The sequence below is a fragment of the Eptatretus burgeri genome, chromosome 2 (genome assembly GCF_056783735.1).
Source record: "Eptatretus burgeri isolate ZD-2024b chromosome 2, Ebu_testis_v1, whole genome shotgun sequence".
NCBI classification, from domain to species: Eukaryota; Metazoa; Chordata; class Myxini; order Myxiniformes; family Myxinidae; genus Eptatretus; species Eptatretus burgeri.
This window is the reverse complement of record NC_140962.1, coordinates 128,558,285-128,578,888: the sequence shown is the minus strand read 5'-3', so window position 1 is coordinate 128,578,888 and position 20,604 is coordinate 128,558,285. Positions and strand designations below refer to the sequence as shown.

At 43.4% G+C, this 20,604-nt stretch overlaps 2 protein-coding genes across 4 annotated transcripts; both read right to left on the bottom strand.

The window, feature by feature from the left end:
- Positions 1-6,375: 6,375 nt before the first annotated feature.
- Positions 6,376-11,648, bottom strand: LOC147033082 (uncharacterized). Of its 3 annotated transcripts, none has more exons than XM_085871183.1 (4): positions 11,310-11,648; positions 10,621-10,714; positions 9,516-9,697; positions 6,376-9,406 (listed from the first exon to the last, which is right to left on the bottom strand). In XM_085871183.1, exons 1-4 carry the CDS (start codon positions 11,376-11,378, stop codon positions 9,329-9,331), a joined length of 423 nt encoding a protein of 140 aa, XP_085727309.1. In that variant the 5' UTR covers positions 11,379-11,648; the 3' UTR covers positions 6,376-9,328. The 3 variants fall into 3 exon arrangements, with proteins under 3 accessions (XP_085727309.1, XP_085727307.1, XP_085727308.1); XM_085871181.1 differs by having other exon boundaries at positions 6,388-8,364; positions 10,609-10,714; positions 11,310-11,646; XM_085871182.1 differs by having other exon boundaries at positions 6,389-8,364; positions 11,310-11,644.
- A 3,259-nt stretch (positions 11,649-14,907) lies between these two features.
- On the bottom strand, positions 14,908-19,619 carry LOC147033081 (beta-1 adrenergic receptor-like). Its single transcript, XM_085859046.1, has 2 exons — positions 18,972-19,619; positions 14,908-16,698 (listed from the first exon to the last, which is right to left on the bottom strand). The coding sequence occupies exons 1-2, from the start codon at positions 19,611-19,613 to the stop codon at positions 16,381-16,383; spliced, it is 960 nt and encodes a 319-aa protein (XP_085715172.1). The 5' UTR covers positions 19,614-19,619; the 3' UTR covers positions 14,908-16,380.
- Positions 19,620-20,604: the final 985 nt, after the last annotated feature.

The window sequence follows — 20,604 nt, the reverse complement described above, 5'->3', positions numbered from 1 at the left end:
TGGTTTCATGCAAATCGGATAAGAATTGACCGTGTTATGACTAAAACCGCACATTTTGCAATGTCGTGACCCCCCCAGACCTTTGACTCCCAACCGCTAATAAGGGTTATTACGTCATTGTGTCATGTCACATATCACAAGATGGGGCATTGAATTCTGAACATTTTGACATTAGTTGCATGCAAATTGGATACAAATTGACCGCGTTATGGTAAAAATACGATTTTGACCTTTTCATGACCTTGACCTTGACCTTTGACCCCATCGCTCCCAAAATCTAAGCAAATGGTCCTCGGATAATAACCAATCATGCCACCAAATTTGCTGCGATTCAGTTCAATACTTTTGGAGTTATACGAATAACAAACAAACAAACACACATATTCACAAATAAATAAATAAATAAATACACAGCGATCAAAACATAACCTTCGCAACAAAGTTTGCGAAGGTAACTGGAAAGAGCAATCATAGATTGCATACCCTCACCAGAACTTGTTTTTTTGTGATGTTTATAATTGGGTTAAGATAAATTGAACAAAAGGTTTACACATATCGAAATAAATCAAACAAAAGGTTCGTCATTGATTAAAATAAAATGAAGACCAAATAGGTTCAGTCCTGCATTGGAGTAATCAGAAGGAACACAAACAAGCAAAAAGCAAAGATGAATTCATCAGGAGGAACCAAGATAGGATTCGCATTTCAGCTGCTGCAACTCTATCCTCAAACCCATTCAGATACAACCAAGTCAGCCATCTTCAAAAAAAAATTAATAATCAAAAAGAACCCAGATCAATAATTAAATAATTGTCCCAGATCATGTGTCCGATCAAGTTGAAATTTAAAACCTATACAAGCCAAACCCGAGCTCCGCACGAAGTTTCGAAAGTGAGGGTTCGTAAAGACTTCAATATATCCAGTGTACACAATGTGATTTAAAGAATTTCTTGATATACAATGTTTCTCGTGACATTGTTTGTGTCAAATGTACCTTCTGCGGTAGTCAGCATGTGAAGAAGAGGGTTTTACATTACAGACGCTGTTTTCTGGGAGTGGCATTACGCCTCTCAGCGGTGACGGTCTGTTGACGACAGACGTAATGACGTCAGCGAATGACCGATGATGTCATGACGTCAGTACGCCTCTCAGCGGTGACGTCACATGTCACCATGCAAATGAATGTAAAAATTAGAAAATCGCCCAAAATTCCCAAACCTGTCCATCTGGCACGATCTCACATAGCCTATGCTGTACATTAGACCACAGAGCACCCGCATGCTGAAAATGGCGACAATCCGTCTGGCAGTTTCGGAGGAGATACGTCCAAAAAATATGGCTTAGCGTATTAATATAATAATTCCCCATCACTACTGTTCTTAACTAATAATAGTTAAGGTCAGGTCAGGTCAGATCTGTGACCTGCTACAGGCACCATGTAAACCTTTACTAACCTGTTCCATAGTCAGGTTGTCGGCGACTAAACCATCTCCCCCACCAGGTTTTCTGGTGAGGAGGGTGTTTGGATATGGACACCCAGCAGGATTAAAAACAAAACCTGTCAAAGGGCGGAGGAGCTCCTTGTGAGCCAACGACCATCCATATCCAGTGCACAACTGTGTCTGCGGAAGTCCTCCTGCAGTTGGGTTACTTTTTCATTCGGAGGTTGGTGGCAGGATTTGCACTCCGGCCACCGTAAAACCCTTCATTCCGCAAAACACACAAACGCAAAAAAAATCTGAAAACCCACTCCGTGGGAGTACCTCCTGTGCAGCTTCCCTTCGAAGGGCAGCTCACCGGATGACAGGATTGGGGAAAAGCATTCGGGACCCCCAATCTTTGATGAAAGGAGGGAAACCACGGGGTAACCTCCCTGGGTCTGATTGCGGGAGAGTGTGTCGGAGTGGTGCTGAGGTGTCGTCCACCAGACGGCAGTCTCCTTGGGTTAACCTGAGGTAGTCCCTTTGAGTGGGTGCCTGGAATGTCCTATCCCTAAGAGAGGATGATCACCTGTCTCTGTTATCATCTGAGCTCAAGCGTTTGGACATCGGTATTGCAGCTCTCTCTGAGGTTCGGAGACCGGATTGCGGCGAGATAATGGTGGGTGGTTACACCTACTATTGGTCTGGTCGCTCTGAGGGTTACCATACTCAAGGAGTTGCTGTAGCTGTGTCCAATAAGCTGACCCCAATGATAATTGAGGTAACACCGGTCAACGAGCGTATTATGAGATTAAGGATTCATCACTCCTTCGGTGTCATTTCCCTGGTCTCTGTGTATGCTCCGACTGAGGCGAGTGACCTCACCGTGAAGGACACATTCTACGCCACGCTCAAGTCTGTGGTTGATCAGTGCCCCAGACGAGATACACTTCTAGTCTTGGGGGATTTTAATGCATCGACTGGAACTGATAGGGATGGTTATGAGACGTGTGTTGGTCCCCATGGGTCAGGAACTATGAATCAGAATAGCACTAAGTTCCTTGACTTTGCAAGAAGTCATGGACTTAGGGTGGCCACTTCATGGTTTCAGCGCCCACAAGCTCATCGCTGGACTTGGTATTCCAACGCTGGCGGTGTGGCAAAGGAGATTGACCATGTCCTCGTTGACGGTCGCTGGAGGATGATCCAGAACTGCAGGGTCTACCGGAGTGCTCAGTTCCTCAATACTGACCACCGGCTTGTTGTGGCAACTCTAAAGCTGCACCTTAAATCCTGGAGAATGGTACCATCCCAGCCTAGGCTGGATGTTTGCAAGCTCAAGGATGAGAGAGTAGCTGAGGAGTTTGTGAACAGGCTGAGTGGACATTTGGGGTGTCTGGGTGCTTTGTGGGGTGCTGAAGAGTTATGGATTACCTTCAAGGCCACCGTCCTTGATGTTGCTGGTGGATGTCTTGGAACTCACCGCAGGGCAAAGAAGAATTTTGTCTCTCAAGGGACACTGGATACCATTGACCAGAGTCGCAGGGCCAGGCTGAATGGCAGAGCTGAGCTGTTCAGGGAGCTGAGGCGTAAAACTGTACGTGCACTGAGGGTGGACAAGGAGGCCTATGTGCGAGGAATCTGTGAGGGGGTGGAGCATCACATGTGGACAGGTGATTCTCGTCCTGTTTACAGGGGAATTCGCGCATTGCGCTCATCCAAGCCCATCCATCGGAGCACTGCAGTTAGAGCAGAGAGTGGTAGGCTCTTAACAGAGGAGTTTGAAGTGAAGGCTCGCTGGGCCGGTGACTTTGAGAAGTTGTACCAGGCTGATCCCCCAGCTGTAGAGTTGGATGTCAATGGTGTTACAATCCCTGTTGCTGACCCTCGAAGCAAATGTGGTCCAACTACGCTTGTGGAAAAACGGGCTGCGGTGAACCGGTTTAAACGGGGAAAAGCTCCAGGGATCTGTGGCATCCATGCTGAACTTCTCAAGGCTGGTGGAAATGCTGCACTCATGTCGTTGCATGCATTTTGTGTTCTGCCTGGAACACAGGCATCATCCCAACTGATTGGAAGAGGGGCCTTGTTGTCCCTCTCTGGAGAGGGAGGGGTGATCGCCAAGACTGTAATAACTACTGAGGGGTGACGCTGCTCTTAGTGCCGGGCAAGGTCTTTGCTCGGATAATTCTTATAGGGTTTGCCACCATCTGCTTGAGCACCAGCGTCCAGAGCAGTCAGGCTTTACACCAAAGAGGTCAATGATTGACCGTATCCTTGCTCTTCGTATCCTCACCGAACGCAGACGAGAGTTTCGGCAGGGGCTGCTTGCAGCCTATGTTGATCTCTGTAAAGTGTTTGATTCAGTGAATCGGGATGCCCTCTGGAGGATTCTTGGTCTTCGTGGGGTGCCACCAAAACTGATCGATCTGATGTCTGAACTATATTCTGGAACTAAGAGTTTTGTGAGATTTGGAGATACTATCTCTGACTTATTTCCAGTTGTTACTGAAGTTTGTCAGGGTTGTGTACTGGCCCCCACACTTTTCAGCACTTGTATGGACTGGATTCTGCGGAGAATGTTGGAGAGATCAAGCTGTGGTGCATTCTTTAGGAATGTCAAGATCTCTGACCTTGATTTCTCAGATGATGCAGTAATCTTTGCGGAGACTCTTGATTTCCTTTTGGAGGCCCTCAAGGTGTTGAATGAGGAGTTGGAGCTGCTGGGATTATGGGTCCTGAGTCAAAACTAAGATCCAGGCTTTCAATGACATCATGGATACTTCTCTCCTGTCTGTACCAGTTTGTGGTGAGGACGTTTAGGTCACGGAGAGATTCACTTACCTTGGCAGTGGTATTCATATCGCTGCTGTCTGTGAGCCAGAGGTCAACAGTCATCTGGATTGGGCCTGGGGGTCATGGATTCACTGGATCATGGGATGTGGCACTGCCGGTACCTGTGCGGGAGGACAAAAGTCTGAGTCTTCAGGTCATTGTTGCTTCCAGTCTTGCTCTATGTATGTGAGACTTGGACTCTGACAAGGGATCTGAGATGGAGACTAAATTCCTTTGAAGCCAGGTCTCTTCAGAGAACCCTTGGCGATCGCTGGTCGGACTTTGTGTCCAATGAGCAGTTGCTGAGAGAGACTCAAATGAGATTTGTTACCCACACAGTCCACGAGCGTGAGCTGCGGCTGTATGGACATGTGGTTCATTTTCCTGATGGTGATCCTGCTCACCAGATTCTCTCAGGGAGGGAGCCTCATGAGTGGAGGAGGCCAATGGGCCGACCCCATGCCTCGTGGTTGCAGCAGGTTGATCAGCATCTCAAGGAGATGGGGATTGTCCAGGCATCTGCCTGGGGGATGGCCAAATGGAGACACCTGGACTACCGGTGGAAAGTGGACGCAGCGACGCACTGCTATGGCACATGCTCCCATGCCTGACCTGACCTGATACTATAAATACCACCTTGAGAAAAACATCGCCTAGACATGTCCAGAGACAAACACTGCCAAGAGACGAACACTGTCCGGACACATCCAGATACAAACAGTGGCCAGACATAAACACAACCGGACATGCTTGGAGACAGACACCACTCAGACCTGTCTGGAGCTAAGCTGGCCAGAGACAAACACCACTTGGACAGGTCTGGAGGCAAACACTGCCTGGACACCTTCAGATATAAACACCTCGTGGACATGTCTGGAGACTGGTGTTAGCCTGGTGTTGGCGCAGTGGTTAGGGCAGCGGCTTGGGATCCAAAAGGTCCTGAGTTCAAGCCCCGTTGGGCCACTGAATTAATACACCAGGAGGTTGACTCAGCCTGTCATCCTTTCGAGGTTGGCGAAATGAGTACCAGTATACTGGGCCGGTGTATACCCCCGTTAAAATAGGTGTACCATATCCCTGTGTCGTAAGAGACGACCAGGGTTGCGTCAGGAAGGGCATCCGGCGTAAAACATGTGCCAAATCACTATGCGGATCATACGGATGATCGGGTGTGGCGACCCCTAACGGGAGCAGCCGGAAGAAGAAGAAGAAGAAGAAGAAGAAGAAGAAGAAGAAGAAGAAGAAGAAGGACATGTCTGGAGACAAACACAGCCCAGACTTAAACACTGCCCGGATATGTTCAGAGTCAAACACCACCTGGACCCTTCCAGAGCCAAACTGGTCAGAGACAAACACCACTCAAACACGTCTGAAAACAAACTCCCATCTGGACACATCTCGAGATAAACTCCCATCCAGACAAACACCAGCCAGGCACGTTCGGAAACAAACATCGCCTAGACGCATCTGAAGCAAAGCTGTCCAGAAACAACCACCGTCTGGACACATCCGAAGACAAACACCGCTTGGACCCAAACACCACATGTACATGTCCGGAGACAAACACAGACAGGTCTGAAGATAAACACTGCCTAGACAGGTCCAGAGACAAGCAAACACAGTCCGGAGATAAGGAAACTCTGTCTGGAGATAAACAACCCAATGACACATCCGGACACGTCCGGAGACAAACTCCGTCCAGACACGTTCGGAGACATCACCGCCCAGATGCGTCTGAAGTGAAGCTGTCTGGAAACAAACAGTGCCCAGACATGACTGAAGACAAACACCCTTTGGACACAAATATCACCTGGACATGTCTGGAGACAAACAAACACTGTCTCGAAGTAAACAACACCAGGATACATACATAGACAAACTCTGTCCAGACACATGTGGCGACACACTCTGGCCAGACACGTCTGGAGCCAAACTTCGTCCAGACACGACCGGAGAATAACACCCAGACACATCCGGAGATTATATATATATATATATATATATATATATATATATATATATATATATATATATATATATATATATATATATATATATATATATATATATATATATGTAGGAGGGTGCTGCTCTATATTAGGTGGGGGCAGAGCGAGTATGGGACAGAGAGTGAGAGAAAGAGAAGGGAGGGCGGAAGCGAGTTAGCAGAAAGAAAATTTTGTGCTTTCTGAACAACACCACACACACACACACACACACACACACACACACACACACACACACACACACACACACACACACACACACACACACACACACACACACACACACACACACACACACACACACACACACACACACACACACACACACACACACACACACAGTATTGGTGCTTGGCCAATATCGGCAATTCTAAAGGAATCGGCAGGTTGGAGCCAGTGTGATTAATTACTGACTACAGTACGTACTGCATACAACCCAGAAATCTTGTGTATCTTTCACCCTTATTTTGGGGGAATTTTAATATACAAATTATAAAAACAACGTTGCATTATCGACTTTTCATGGAGATGTGCACAAACATTAATCTTCATAAATAGCTGCCATTCTTCATGTGATGGGATTGGTGGAAACAAATTTGATTCTATAATTTGGAAAACACATTACATCGGCAAATGGCTCAGAAATCAGGTGTTATCAAGTATATTTTGCTTTGAAATTCACAAAGAGAAACCATATCACCTTTTTAAATCATGCACCTCCACCTTGAAGCAACTGCCGACTGTACATCCTGATCAGGACACGAACTGTACCCTGATCGACTGTTGGGTGCTCGGCAAGTGGCTTAAGGACACAAGCAAGCACTCCAATAAAATGGTGAACAATGAACGGCTGGCCAGGCTGAGGCTGCATACCATATACGATCCTTTGTACTTTAAAGCCAGTCTTCACCATGCCCGCAGCAGTGAAAAAAATTAAATGAATTCATTCAAATAATGACTTTAAATGAATTCAAATAAATTAAAAGGAAAAAAATTAATAAACTGAAGAACTTTTTATTTCTTTGTGGTTAAAATCTGTAAATTCAAATCAATCAAAATAATCTCAAGCAAATAAAGAATTAATCAGGCATTGACAGAACAACAGACAAATTGTTGCAGCTGCTTATCACTATGCCTTACTTAGTGATTAAACATTACACAAGGGTACCCAGCAGATCATTCAGGGGGGGGGGGGGGAGAAATCCGCTCTCGGCTTCCAAAGGTAGAAGTCGCCGTGCGTCAAATAAAATGCCCCGAAATATGCGAGCGTGCCTTGGTCCGTTGCCAGCACACTGCCTTGCCATACACTCACTCGCAAACAGGTTCGAACACCAATCAATGTCACGTCGTCACTCCCAGGAACCAGGGACGCCAAGAATCATGTATGCCAAGAGCGGGTCCTGAGCAGAACCAGCAGGAACAGTCCAAAGGTCACCCACCATCAGGAGCCACAACCAACGGACAGCTGAAAGGAGCGATGAGACGCTGAGGTGCTGTGAGGCACTGAGACGCCGTAAGGCTGTCACCAGCGGTCAAAGTGGTCAGAGCTGCAAGGCTGCAAGGCCATCACCAACTATCACAAAACAAACTTTCGCCAGCTCACCAACCGTCTGACTGGAACTGCCTGGAGCTGAAAAAACTCTCACCCAGGTGTCACAACAACTATCAGAAAAACGGTCCTCCCGTCCTTTTTATAGGTGGCCAGTCTGGGTGGAGCCTCAAGCGGACTTCAGCCAAATCCACCTTGCCTTTTGGCACATCGTTGCACATGATCAACTGTCAAACTTGCGATCATTCCTTCATTTACAGAGCGAGATGCAACCCCAAATCAGCACAGGCCTGGCTTACGATGCCATGCTTGTGGTGTTGAACGAATGGTGGAAAACAGCCATCTGCCAGAACTACCGAGCGTAAACGTGAACCGCTCACAAAACGTCAACAACAACCATCACCTCTCCGTTCAGCCTGACATGAACAAGAGCCAGCCAGCATCCACAGAGCTGCCAAAGGGGGCGTCAATCATCGATGGAAAAAGGTGGACGCCAACATCGGTGAAAGAGGTGGGTGTCGAACGTCAATGGAAAAAGGTGGGTGTCGAACGTCTGCAAAAGATATGGGTGAGATAAATGATCCACAGCCGTATTTGACCATCAGAATAACTGCTCAGGAAAAGCCCGTGGTGTGCTTAATCAAATGTCCTGTAAGTCCAAGGGTAAATTTATCGTCCACCTCCAAGCCAATGTGTCCTGATGGAAAGGGGGTAGACGAGCCTCCGTTTTGCTAATGACTATCTCGCATGCATGTATGTGTATGTCACAAAGAGAAAAGGCCCATCCCATAAAAAAGGGAATCTATTCTACACCCTTCTCAACGCATTGAAGTTAGAATCCCACCATGCATGGGGATGGGTCTATCCTGGACATGCATTGAGGGAAATAACTGTCTTAGGACCTAAAAGTTTGTATGCATTAGTCAGATCCGATTATGAAATCAGTATCACTACCCGTTTTCCTGTTCAAGACTCACCCAGAGTCGTCCAACAGTTGGAGACATCGGTTAAAAGTTACATCATTGCCATTAAAAGTTAGCATTACTTTGTGACTTGCAGTTGAAGTTACCCCTACCTAATACGTTTTAAATCTACCCTTTAGTGTGTGCGGCAATTTAAACTCGATATGTCCCTCCTGATGCGTTTTTGAACTATCTAACTGACTCACACAAATACCTTATGTGACACCAAAATTGTCGGAATTTTTGAAACGAAAGCATATTACTGGTAGGCTTTAATAATCTACACAACTATACAACTATACAATTTCTGACCCAGGACCTACAGAAATTCAAAAGGAAAATTGTGGAGGGATGGGGGACACCTATTGACTTCTTGCCACCTTGATGCTCTTCATTAGCACACCTAACAACAGAAACCAGCAGGCCAGTGACATAAATATTGTTGTAGACATACAGGCCATAAATGTTGTGGTCATTTTAACAAAAATTATCAAAGGAAGCAGCGACAAGAATCAAGCCACTTCCTCCACCGATCTGCGTTTGTGTAGTTTATGGTCATGGTAATTCGTGACACAAGAAGTGAAGCAAAGTGGCATGAGACTGGTACATGGCTGGTATGAAGCTGGTAGGAGGCTGCAGCAAAGAGGGCAGTCCATAAGTGTAGTAGCATGCTGCTGCAGTAAATGCAGTTCAAACATAAAAAAAGAAAACAAAACCACCATCATAATTTGAACGTTCTTACCTGGTTTGAGGCAACAGCGAGTGGCAGTTCACAGAACATGTGTGGGTGGAACACAGGCCGTGGAGCAAATGGTGAAGTGAGGTGAGTGATGCAATGGACGCAGAGCAAGTTATCCAGCAAGGTGAGTGATGCATTGGATGGAGAACAAGTGATCCAGCAAGGTGAGTGATGCCTTGATGGTCCTGGGGATGGTGAGACAAAGCAATACGACAAGGCAAACAGCACGAAAGGAAAAAGGTAAACCAGGTAATGCCATCTAACACCAGGTCTGACCAATATGGTCAGCCAGTCCCTGGTGTGCACATGCCTGGGGCAGTGGTGCCGGGGAAGAGAGCTCGAGGTTGGCCCCACTCGTCCACACCCATCCAACGTATTTTCTCTCATATACACTATCCTCGCCTCTCCCTTTTTTTTTTTTTTACAATTCGTTGCTTCATCTTGTCTTCTATATCCCACTGTCCCCATGGCCAAATTCATACCCAATCCCTCCAAAGTTCTATGGAAAGGAAAAAGCAGAACTACATGCAATCGTACATTTAGGTTGTGACAAGTCTCATTCTCAAGTCCTTCTGGAGGGCAAGTCCAGCAGCCGGTGATCATCACGACAGTGGATGGAGCAAAGGGGTCTTCATCAATACTAACTAGGCTAATATTGTTACACTTTTAAACTATCCCCGGGGTTATACCCTGCTAAGAGGCCTTTGTTAAACTATGGGGTTCTAAAAACCCAAATTCCCATCACCTCGTGTTGGTGCTCTTACAATTTTGGGCATTTCCCACCAAATTTTATTTTTGTGCCATTGCACAATTTAGTGGCTGGGTAGTGTGGCTCCACTAGTAGGTCTTCCCACCTGCATACTCACCGCTAGTACCCCCGGGATGCTGGATCAGCCTCCGAGCTTGCATGCTCATCACCCTAACATGGGGGAGCCCTCACTGGCACTCCCCCCCCTTGATGCCCACATTGCATTTTGGTGCTCCGTGTCCTGTTGCTCGGGCACCCGGGCCCATTGCACACTACACTGGCCCGCCAGGCCCCTCTCGTCGGGTAGCTGCATCCACTAATATACTAATGCCCCCCCCCTGGGCCTACCTGCAGCCTCACCTGGCCGATGAGTCCCCAGTGCCTGGGGTGCCTGCTTCATCAGAACACTACGCTCACAAGCCACATCCCCAGCTGGTCCATTATCTCCTGCACCCTACACAAATTTTTTTTTGAAAAGGTTCCACAATCAGCACCAACCACACGACATCCATATGTAAATTTGCTAAATCCCCCTCTCTAGTTTTAAACTAACCCCCGGGTTTCCTTGGGTGGGATCCACTCCCCTTATTCAATCCTTCACACCATGCATTCCGTTACTCACTCCCCTAAGATCACACTTATCCTGGCCATTGCCTTGCCCTCACACTCATAATTCATCTATCACACACAAACACAATTCCACTCACCTACACAACATCACCTCACTAATTTCCCTGAACAAACTCATGCACCCTCGTGTTCCCTTATACAACACACACTCCCATTTAACTCTACCCTCTATACCTCCCTAAGTCCCCAGTACATGTTCATTGTCTCCACCTAAACTGTCCCTATTGTCACTCTCAATCTCTAAATTTATCCGAGCCCACCCTCATGGTCATTGCTTCTGCACCCACATAGAGGCTACCATCAATGGCATCCCCATGTGAGCCAAACAATGCCATCCCCCTTAGGCTAGTGCTACTGGGCCCCCTGTGTGGGGCGGTTACACCACTCCACACATGGGCGTTACTGTCGCTATCTCTTACCCACATGAGCCCCCCACATCCGCAGAGGTGCTCGACTTGGCCTTTGCCTTCAAAGCTGGAGCGATCCATGAAGGTGGTGTCTGTTCGCCGGTGTAGGGCCTCAATCAGTCAGCAAGGACAATCCGAGGGAGAGCCCGTGGTCCCATTTTGATTGAAATGACCACGTCACAGATCTGTGCCAGGACGACCTCCGGGCCCTGCCATGGCGACGTGAGCTTTGGGCATTTGCCCTTTCGTTTCCGGGGATTGAAGAACCAAATCTTCATCACTGGAGTGTAATTGCTCGCCTGGCTCCGGTGGTCGTACCTGCTCTTCATCTTTACACCCGCCAGATGGAGCTGGCGGCGAGCGAAGGCATGGACCCATTCCATACCCTCCTCCAAATGACGGCATCGTCCTCCCCAGGCGGTTTATCAGGACGTTGTGGCAAGGGACCGCGTGGCAGGTCAGAGGGAGCCTGCAACTCCCGCCCATATATGAGCAATGCTGGGCTACATGCGGTGGCTCTGTGCTGGCTCGTTAGGTAGGCCATCAACAAATACGGGAGATGTTCATCCCAGTCATCCTGATGGGTGGTGGAAAATAGGGCCAGTTGTTGTATTAAGGTCCTCTTGAACCTTTTCACCATCCCGTCAGATGGTGATCTGAAGTGTGTTGTCCTTGTTTTCCGAATTGTCAAGAGACTGCACACTTCTTTTAATAATTGGCTTTTAAAATTTCCACCCTGATCGGTGTGCAGCTCTTCTGGAATCCCTTGCTGGCATACAAAACCTTCCACGAAGGCCTGTGCCACAACCCCAGCTTCTTGATGGAGAGATGATATATATATATATATATATATATATATATATATATATATATATATATATATATATATATATATATATATATATATATATATATATATATATATATATATATATATATATATATATATATATATATATATATATATATGAGCCTGGTGTTGGCGCAGTGGTTAGGCCAGCGGCTTGGGATCTAAAAAATCCTGAGTTCAAGCCCCGTTGGGCCACTGAATTAATACACCAGGGGGTTGACTCAGCCTGTCATCCTTCCGAGGTCGGCGAAATGAGCACCAGTGTACTGGGCCGGTGTATACCCCGGTTAAAATAGGTGTACAATATCCCTGTGTAGTAAGAGGCGACCAGGGTTGCGTCAGGAAGGGCATCTGGCATAAAACATGTGCCAAATCACTATGCGGATCATACGGATGATCCGCTGTGGCGAACCCTAACGGGAGCAGCCGAAAGAAGGAGAAGATATATATATACATACATACATACATATATATGTATATATATATATATATATATATATATATATATATATATATACATACATATATATGTATATATATATATATATATATATATACATACATACATACATATATATGTATATATATATATATATATATATATATATATATATATATATATATATATATATATATATATATATGTATACACACACACACACACACACACACACACACACACACACACACCAGCTTGGGTTATTGCAAAGATATTCATTATTCCTAGCTAAATTGTGGTAAGTGTAGCATGGACCATGTGTTTGGAGTCGGTTAAATTGCCATGTAACAGGGCTAAATTATGACTGTTGTTTGTTTGCAGAATCAATGCTTGTGGAATAGCTGGAACACTGAATGGATTAGGACGCAACAGGACAAAATAAACAGTAGTGAGAGGGGCGTGGACACCAACTGTGGAGTTGAAGGACGAGAGAGAGAGAGAGAGAGAGAGAGAGAGAGAGAGAGAGAGAGAGAGAGAGAGAGAGAGAGAGAGAGAGAGAGAGAGAGAGAGAGAGAGAGAGAGAGAGAGAGAGAGAGAGAGAGAGAGAGAGAGAGAGAGAGAGAGAGAGAGAGAGAGAGAGAGAGAGAGAGAGAGAGAGAGAGAGAGAGAGAGAGAGAGAGAGAGATATATATATATATATATTTGTACAAACACTGGTGTGGGAGGAATGGGGTGGAATGGATGGATGCAGAAGGAAAGTCCTTCCCTGGCACCCTCCTCTCCCTCCCCTCTCTGTACATCCCCTCTCTCCTCCTCCAGTCTCCCTCGCCTCTCCCCCAATCCCCTCTTCCCCCCTCCCCACCCCATATTTTCACCCTCCCCTCTGTATCTGTCCATGCTCTTTACTTTTTACATGTTGAGTGTCAAGCAAGGATGCAACACACATGCCATTAAAGTATTTCATATAACTCATTATCGGTCAGGGTTTGAAAAGCTAAACTCCTCGATAATTAATGAATGATGTCATCGAGTCCACCAATTATTAAATTTAAGCTTATTTTCGAGCTCTTTGAAGTGTATTATGAAATCATATTTTTCAGTCACATTGGTAAATGGAGGGAGGTATTAAAAAAATTAAAAAACTGTTTCTATATCGGCTCAAGCCAAGTGTTGGCTGAATGGTCAAGGTAGCGAGCTGAAGATCTTCGGGTGTTGAGTTTGAGCTTATGTCAGCCGTTGAATTAACATCACGTGGGGTCGACTCAACCTGTCATCATTCTGAGGTCAGCGAAATGAGTACCTGTGTTCTGTAATAGAGGGCACTGCCTCAGTGGCACAGGCGTGCCCACAGAAAATGATGCAACCAGCAGCCATAGGCGACAGGCCTCTATAATTAAGAATGCCGACATGGTTTGTTCAACTGAGTAAAAGCCTCACACTCTGTCACAAAGCGTCGGTGCCACCGAAGCAGCTTCCTGAGCAGGGGTTATACTGGGGCTGTGTATTTCGGCATTGTCTTCCCAGCAGTAGTTCAGGCAGGAATTTGGCCATGGTGCTGACGATCGCTCACCTACTCTTCGCGAAGGATATTTAACAACCACCAACTAATGTCGGTAGATGGGACACCAAGTTTAACATCCATTGGAGGGATGGCACACACACTGATGAATCACCCTGCCTGTGAAACACCTGGATGACACTTTATGGCTTGGTCGGGATTCAAACTCAGGCGACAGGCTTAAAGATGAGTTCGGTTACCTCGAGGCCATACTGTCATCCCAGGTCCTATCTTATGCAATGTTAATAAACAAACTGTGATTCCATGTTGTATTTATATAAAAACTGTATCTTATTCGATATTATGCATTTCTCCTGGTTGATTGTTGAGCATTTCCTGCATGTGGAGCTTTTCAAAAGCAGTGCGGGAAGTGGCTGCGAGAAACGTGAGATAGCCTAACTGTGAACGCATGGACAGACATCACACTTCACATTATGTAAAACATTACTTCTGCCTCCCATATGTTCCACCACCAAATTCAACTTTTCATTGGCTGACCTTGAAAAACGGTAAGTTATACAATCCAGAAGTACTTTATATCAACTTAAACTGAACACAGTTCGATAGAAACCTTTTGGCCAATCATGGGATCAAGTATCTCAGCACGGAAGCATATCATGTTGTGAGCTCCTGATGCATATTTTGTCTTTGTTAAGTGGCTCTTACGAAAACAAGATAATATATGTTCAGTAAAAATAAAACTTTTTCAATTTCATAATTTATTTAATATACATAATGGTAACTGCTATTGAATTGACTTTCACAGAAAATTGAATTATTATTCACCAATATTGCACACTTTTAACTTCCCACAAATGTTTAATGGTAAATAGCACCAAAAGAGTGAAAATAACCCAAACGTTTGCACAGTACTGTATATTTACATCTGTATATGTAAAGTAATTGACTTTCTTGCTGCTGAAGATGTGCAACAAATAGAGAATTTATATATAATTATAAAATTAGGTCCTTTATTTTGCGACGTATTTACGATTACAGTATATGAGGAATTCCTTTAAAATATAATAATTCAAAGCACATGCAAATCACATCAAAACATGTGGTACTCATTTAACAATGGAAAACTTACACAACTTGTATAACAACACAATCATTCACAGATCAATTTCCTCTAAGTTATGCATGAGGTAATTAAATGACAACTTTGCTTCAACTATGATTGTGTGCTAAGATAAATAAACACAGTTTCAATGATATACTTTCCCAGATAGGGTCGATTTTTAAGCCCATACATGTTTGTGTCAATTTCACACATAATGCTGATTAAAAATAAACTAATCAGGTGGAAATAGAATATGGTAAATTTTAAGGAAACAGAAGGAATATCCAATGGATGACTTTGTAATTTGTCCGTCTTCGTCGAGTTTCTCCATCCACCTTACTGTTGGCATTTTCCCCTTCTCCTCCTGCTGTTATTTTTTTTAAATGTTTCTGCCTGATCCAATCTGAGTTCGAGCTATTCCAAGAGCCTTGACTATGTCCACAAAAAAGGCTCAGATCTGAGTGTCAAGTATTCTTCAAATGGTACTGAGCCCTTTTATTTTCAGAACCATCCTCCTCAAGTGGATTTTCTCAAAATATAATAACTCTTAAATGACATGGGGAACCCCATTTGAGTTGTGATAAGTATTTGCCATTCCTCAATGAATAATGAGAAAAGTAATCAGAAAGTGGAAGATGACACCATGCTTGGGCATCAATTTGACAGAGCATCAAAAAACTCCTCAAGAGGGATGAGAACCATGCACTAGATTTGGAAAAGATGTTCTAACCTACAAAATTGTGAGGAAAGAGCAAGGAAGTTATTCAGATGTCAAACAACCATCAGAGAAGTTTGTTGAGCCTTGAATTTCATGGAGTACTTCTGAAGAGCAGCTTCAACAGAAGCCTTTGATCAGTGTAGTGAATGAACTGCCCCAATTTACATTGTATGGCATGGTGCAGAGGACAGCTATCACAAGGTCAGGAAATTACTGTGGGATAGCTGTCCTATACACCATTCCTTTCCTTTGATGGTTTTGCCCACGTGTGGCTTTACTGCTCCACAGTCACTTTGTGGCATTTTTACTCTCTGTCAACTCACTCTTCCATGAGCCTAGATCTTGAGTGTAAATTAACAAAGCTACAACGCTTTTTTGTTAATAATATCGTATTAGGTGTCTCTTGGGAGGAGATTGCAGGTTGAAGTTGACTGAATACGACATTCAACTGTACTTTAAAGCTTTGAAACATGTACTATGTGACACGAAAGCAGCTGTTTGTAAGCGTTCATGAATTCAGGATTTTTCGAATAAAGTATTGGATTACACACTGAGTTAATATATCCTATCCATATGACACTATAATATAGAGCATCTGTCGTACAAGATGTACAAAATGCTTGCATAGGTAAAATGAAACAAAACGGCAACCAACAAAGTATGAAGATTCCCATGATGATGCTCAAGGTTTTCAAAGCACGATGATCATTGACAGACATCATCTGCTTTGTTGCATCCCCAACACATCGACCACTCTGGGAAATTTTCTTTGCCTGTTGAGATGAGATCATTAAAATGTTTTTCAAATGAAAACATCATTTTTCAAACGCAATTCAAATTCAAAAATTCAATTCAAGTTCAAATGAAGCTTCACCTTATTTTGTCCACTAATATTATGCCCTTCCATATATTTGTTTAATGCACAAATTTTAGAGTGCAACTTTATGGCAAGAGATGTACAATAGTTTTGTGCACGTCTATGCACGTGGCAGGGTCTCCACTTATAAGCAAGATTGTGCAATATTGTGCAACATTAGATAAACTTCGCAACCATGTTCATGTAATCCCCTAAATAATGCAAAACTGAGGAGTCATTCTGTGACTGAATAGTCTCCTAAATAGCATCTTCAGAACATTTATCATCATGTAAATTGCAGTCCTTGTTAACTTCATGATGTGACCACAATGACACGGATTAACAACCATAAATAATATCTGAGATGGCATTGGCCGAAGTATAATCATCCAGACACGTTTGTTGTTTACAATGTTGCACAAGATAAGCATTATTTTTGTGGTGTGGAGAGCATCATTGTGAGTGAATACATATGGTGCCATACATTGATAATTCAACCACAAATTAGGTCCACTGATTTCTTAATTACTGAGGCGTCATGGAACAATTTCTCATTTGGCCAGCATGTGGGCAATATCTTATCGACTCTGCTATAGACAACATAGGATCTTTAATAGCCACAAAAAATTAATTCTGGCAGACGGGTATCCAGCTTAATGCCATTTTGAGGTCTGTGCTTCACTCACTGATGAAATTCCATGCCTGTAAAGTACCAATCTGATCACGATTGATAGTGAGGACAAGAATGGAACCGAGCCCAGACAGCTCAAAGCCAAGTACACTGTATATGCATTTGTATCACCAGCATTTTCAATTGTTAGCACTCAAACGTATGAGCAGCATTTTTTTTTCAGGTGCGAAGGCTCAGGGAGGAGCTATGAAACAACTCGCAAACACACATGCGGACAGATACCTGAGGCAACACCAGACTTGACTTTCACACAAAACAGCCACTGAGTTTTGGGAAGTGATATCACTTGACAGAACACTCTGGGTACAAGCGATGTCATTTTTATGGCATAGCTTTTCTCTCCCCATTAAATGGGGCAGTCCTGGAGGAATTTCCACCTACTCATGGATCTCAACCTTTGGTGTTTTTTATCATGGTCTTTCCTTCAAATGTTGAGCATCAAGCAAGGCAGCAGCATATACCATTTTTAAGTCTTATGTATGACTCCAACTAATCTGGAATAGAAGCATATAGAACATTGTTGTTGTTGTTTCATATGCATCCTATGGCTGCTGGTTGCATCATTTTCTGGAAGCACAGCTGTACCAATGATGTCGCTAGCTGTACCAATGATGTCGCTAGTGCCCCTGTTACCAGTAAGCTGATACTCATTTTGCCAGATGACAAGCTGAGTCAACACCCAATTAGTGTTATTTCAACGGAACAACAGGGGGATCAAACTCAAGACCCTAAGATCTTAAGCCAACCACCTTGACCATTAAGCCAACACCAAGCTTAATAGTATAGAAGAAAGACGCCTCGAATATTTATACATCTTTCAACAATTTTAAGTTGATTTTTTTTCTTAAAATAAGTATTTTTTTACATTATAACATCACAGTTGTTATTTATTTTAATTTCATTCAACAGTTTACATTTTGCCATTACTTAGATATTATTCTACTACAGACTGGGAACGATTCAAACACCCCTTTAACCAAAAAGCAATGATCATGGAATATTGTCTGTGCAAAAGGAAAGAAACACATCCTATAAAATGTATAATATCGAGAAAAGAGAAGGGCTAATAGGCCTAGTAAATGATGGAAAAGTTTGATGCATGTACAATAAAAGACATACTCAAAGTTTCCAATAAACATGTAAAGGTCCCTAGAATGTGCAACAATTCAAAGATAATGCATTACTCATAAAATTACAAAATACTTTGAAGGTTGCAATTTCAAAACTCTGGAGTAAATTTTAGAAATATATATATATATATATATATATATATATATATATATATATATATATATATATATATATATATATATATATATATATATATATATCGCTATGAATATGTGTAAATGCAATGGAATATTGCCATTTGAAAGCCTAAGGTGATGCAAGCTCTCAATTCATTTGTAAATGCAGAAAGAGGAAAAAGGAATCATCACATCTAATTTACACCAGACACATCATTATTTTGAAACAGCTAATAATAACATTGTGCTCACCTGTAGGTTAGCTTCCTTCAGCACCCGTGAATAGACGACAATCATTATCGTAGCAGGGACATAAAATGTTAAACTACCAGCGAACACGATATATTCTTTGTTGGCCATCAAGCTACAGCACCTTGGATTATTATAGCATGCGAGTGCATTTGGTGTTTTGGAACGGTACCAACCTAAGTTAATCGGAAGAAAGGACTGTCCAACAGATAACATCCAAACAGTGATTACAGCATAAGATGCTCGACGCTTCGTGACGAGGGACGGATATTGAAGTGGCCTCGTAACGGCCAAGTATCTATCGATTGCGATCACAGCCAAACTGTTGATGCTCGCCGTAATACTCGTTACATCGATTGCAAATCTGAAGTTGCATGCTTGGCGATTCAATGGCCAGGAACCTTCAATTATTTGCATCGCCGTCAGAGGCATTTCCACTGTTCCAATTAACAGGTCGGCAGAGGCAAGTGAGGAAATGAAAATACTCATAACCGCATGCATGCGATGATGGAATCGAACCACAGCAACAAGAACGAGCAGGTTTCCCATGATGGTAGCGATGGTTAACAAAGAAAAGAGTGAGATGAGAATGGCACGCCACGGTCCTGATAATCCCATATAAGTTGCTGTTGAATTATTCTGCATTTTAGCCCAAATATGCGAAAGAACTTTTCATACAAATAACTATATTCATATGCTTAAATAAGTTATTATGAATTATTTTAATAAGTTACGTAATAAACCCACGTAAATGCAATTCTAAAATATTAATTGTGTGCACTCCACAGCAGTCCTATATATGTATATCTCGAAGTGCATATGATTAATGATTTGCACAATTTAATACACATCAGAAATAAAACCACAGACAGTTATTCATTTGGGAGGGTGACTTCAGAAAGTAAATATTTTCTCCGGCAAGTGAAAAACCTTTATCGTTGTCCAGTGGATTTTGAAATTCAAGCAGTTATGCTTGGGAGGCCATTTAAAATGGCAAATCTTTTGTTGGTGGTTATGTCCAATGCCGGTTTCAAAATGTGGTACATAGACCTCCCATGTCCCAATGCTCAATGTATCCACATTCGCGTGTGTGTGTGTTTGTGTGTGTGTGTGTTTGTGTGTGTGTGTGTTTGTGTGTGTGTGTGTGTTTGTGTGTGTACGTATGTATGTATACGTGTATATATATATATATATATATATATATATATATATATATATATATATATATATATATATATATATATATATATATATATATATATATATATTTCGAGCAATCTGTGTGTGTGTGTGTGTGTGTGTGTGTGTGTGTGTGTGTGTGTGTGTGTGTGTGTGTGTGTGTGTGTGCGTGTTTGTCTGTCTGTCTGCGACCGCCGTTTCTCGACAACCACTAGTCCAATCTGATTGAAACTTGCCAGGAATATTGCCGGGCCCCGCAGATGTGCCTTTTCAAGGTTTGATATTAATCGGATAAGCGGTTCCCAAGTTACGGCCATTTATCTGTCGACCAATGACAAGACACGGTGCTATGACGTCAAGAATGACGTCACATTTAATGTTTATTTATTTATTTATTTGTTTTTGTGAATACATTTGTGAATACATTTACAGAGAGAAGGGTGAGAGAGTAGGGGGG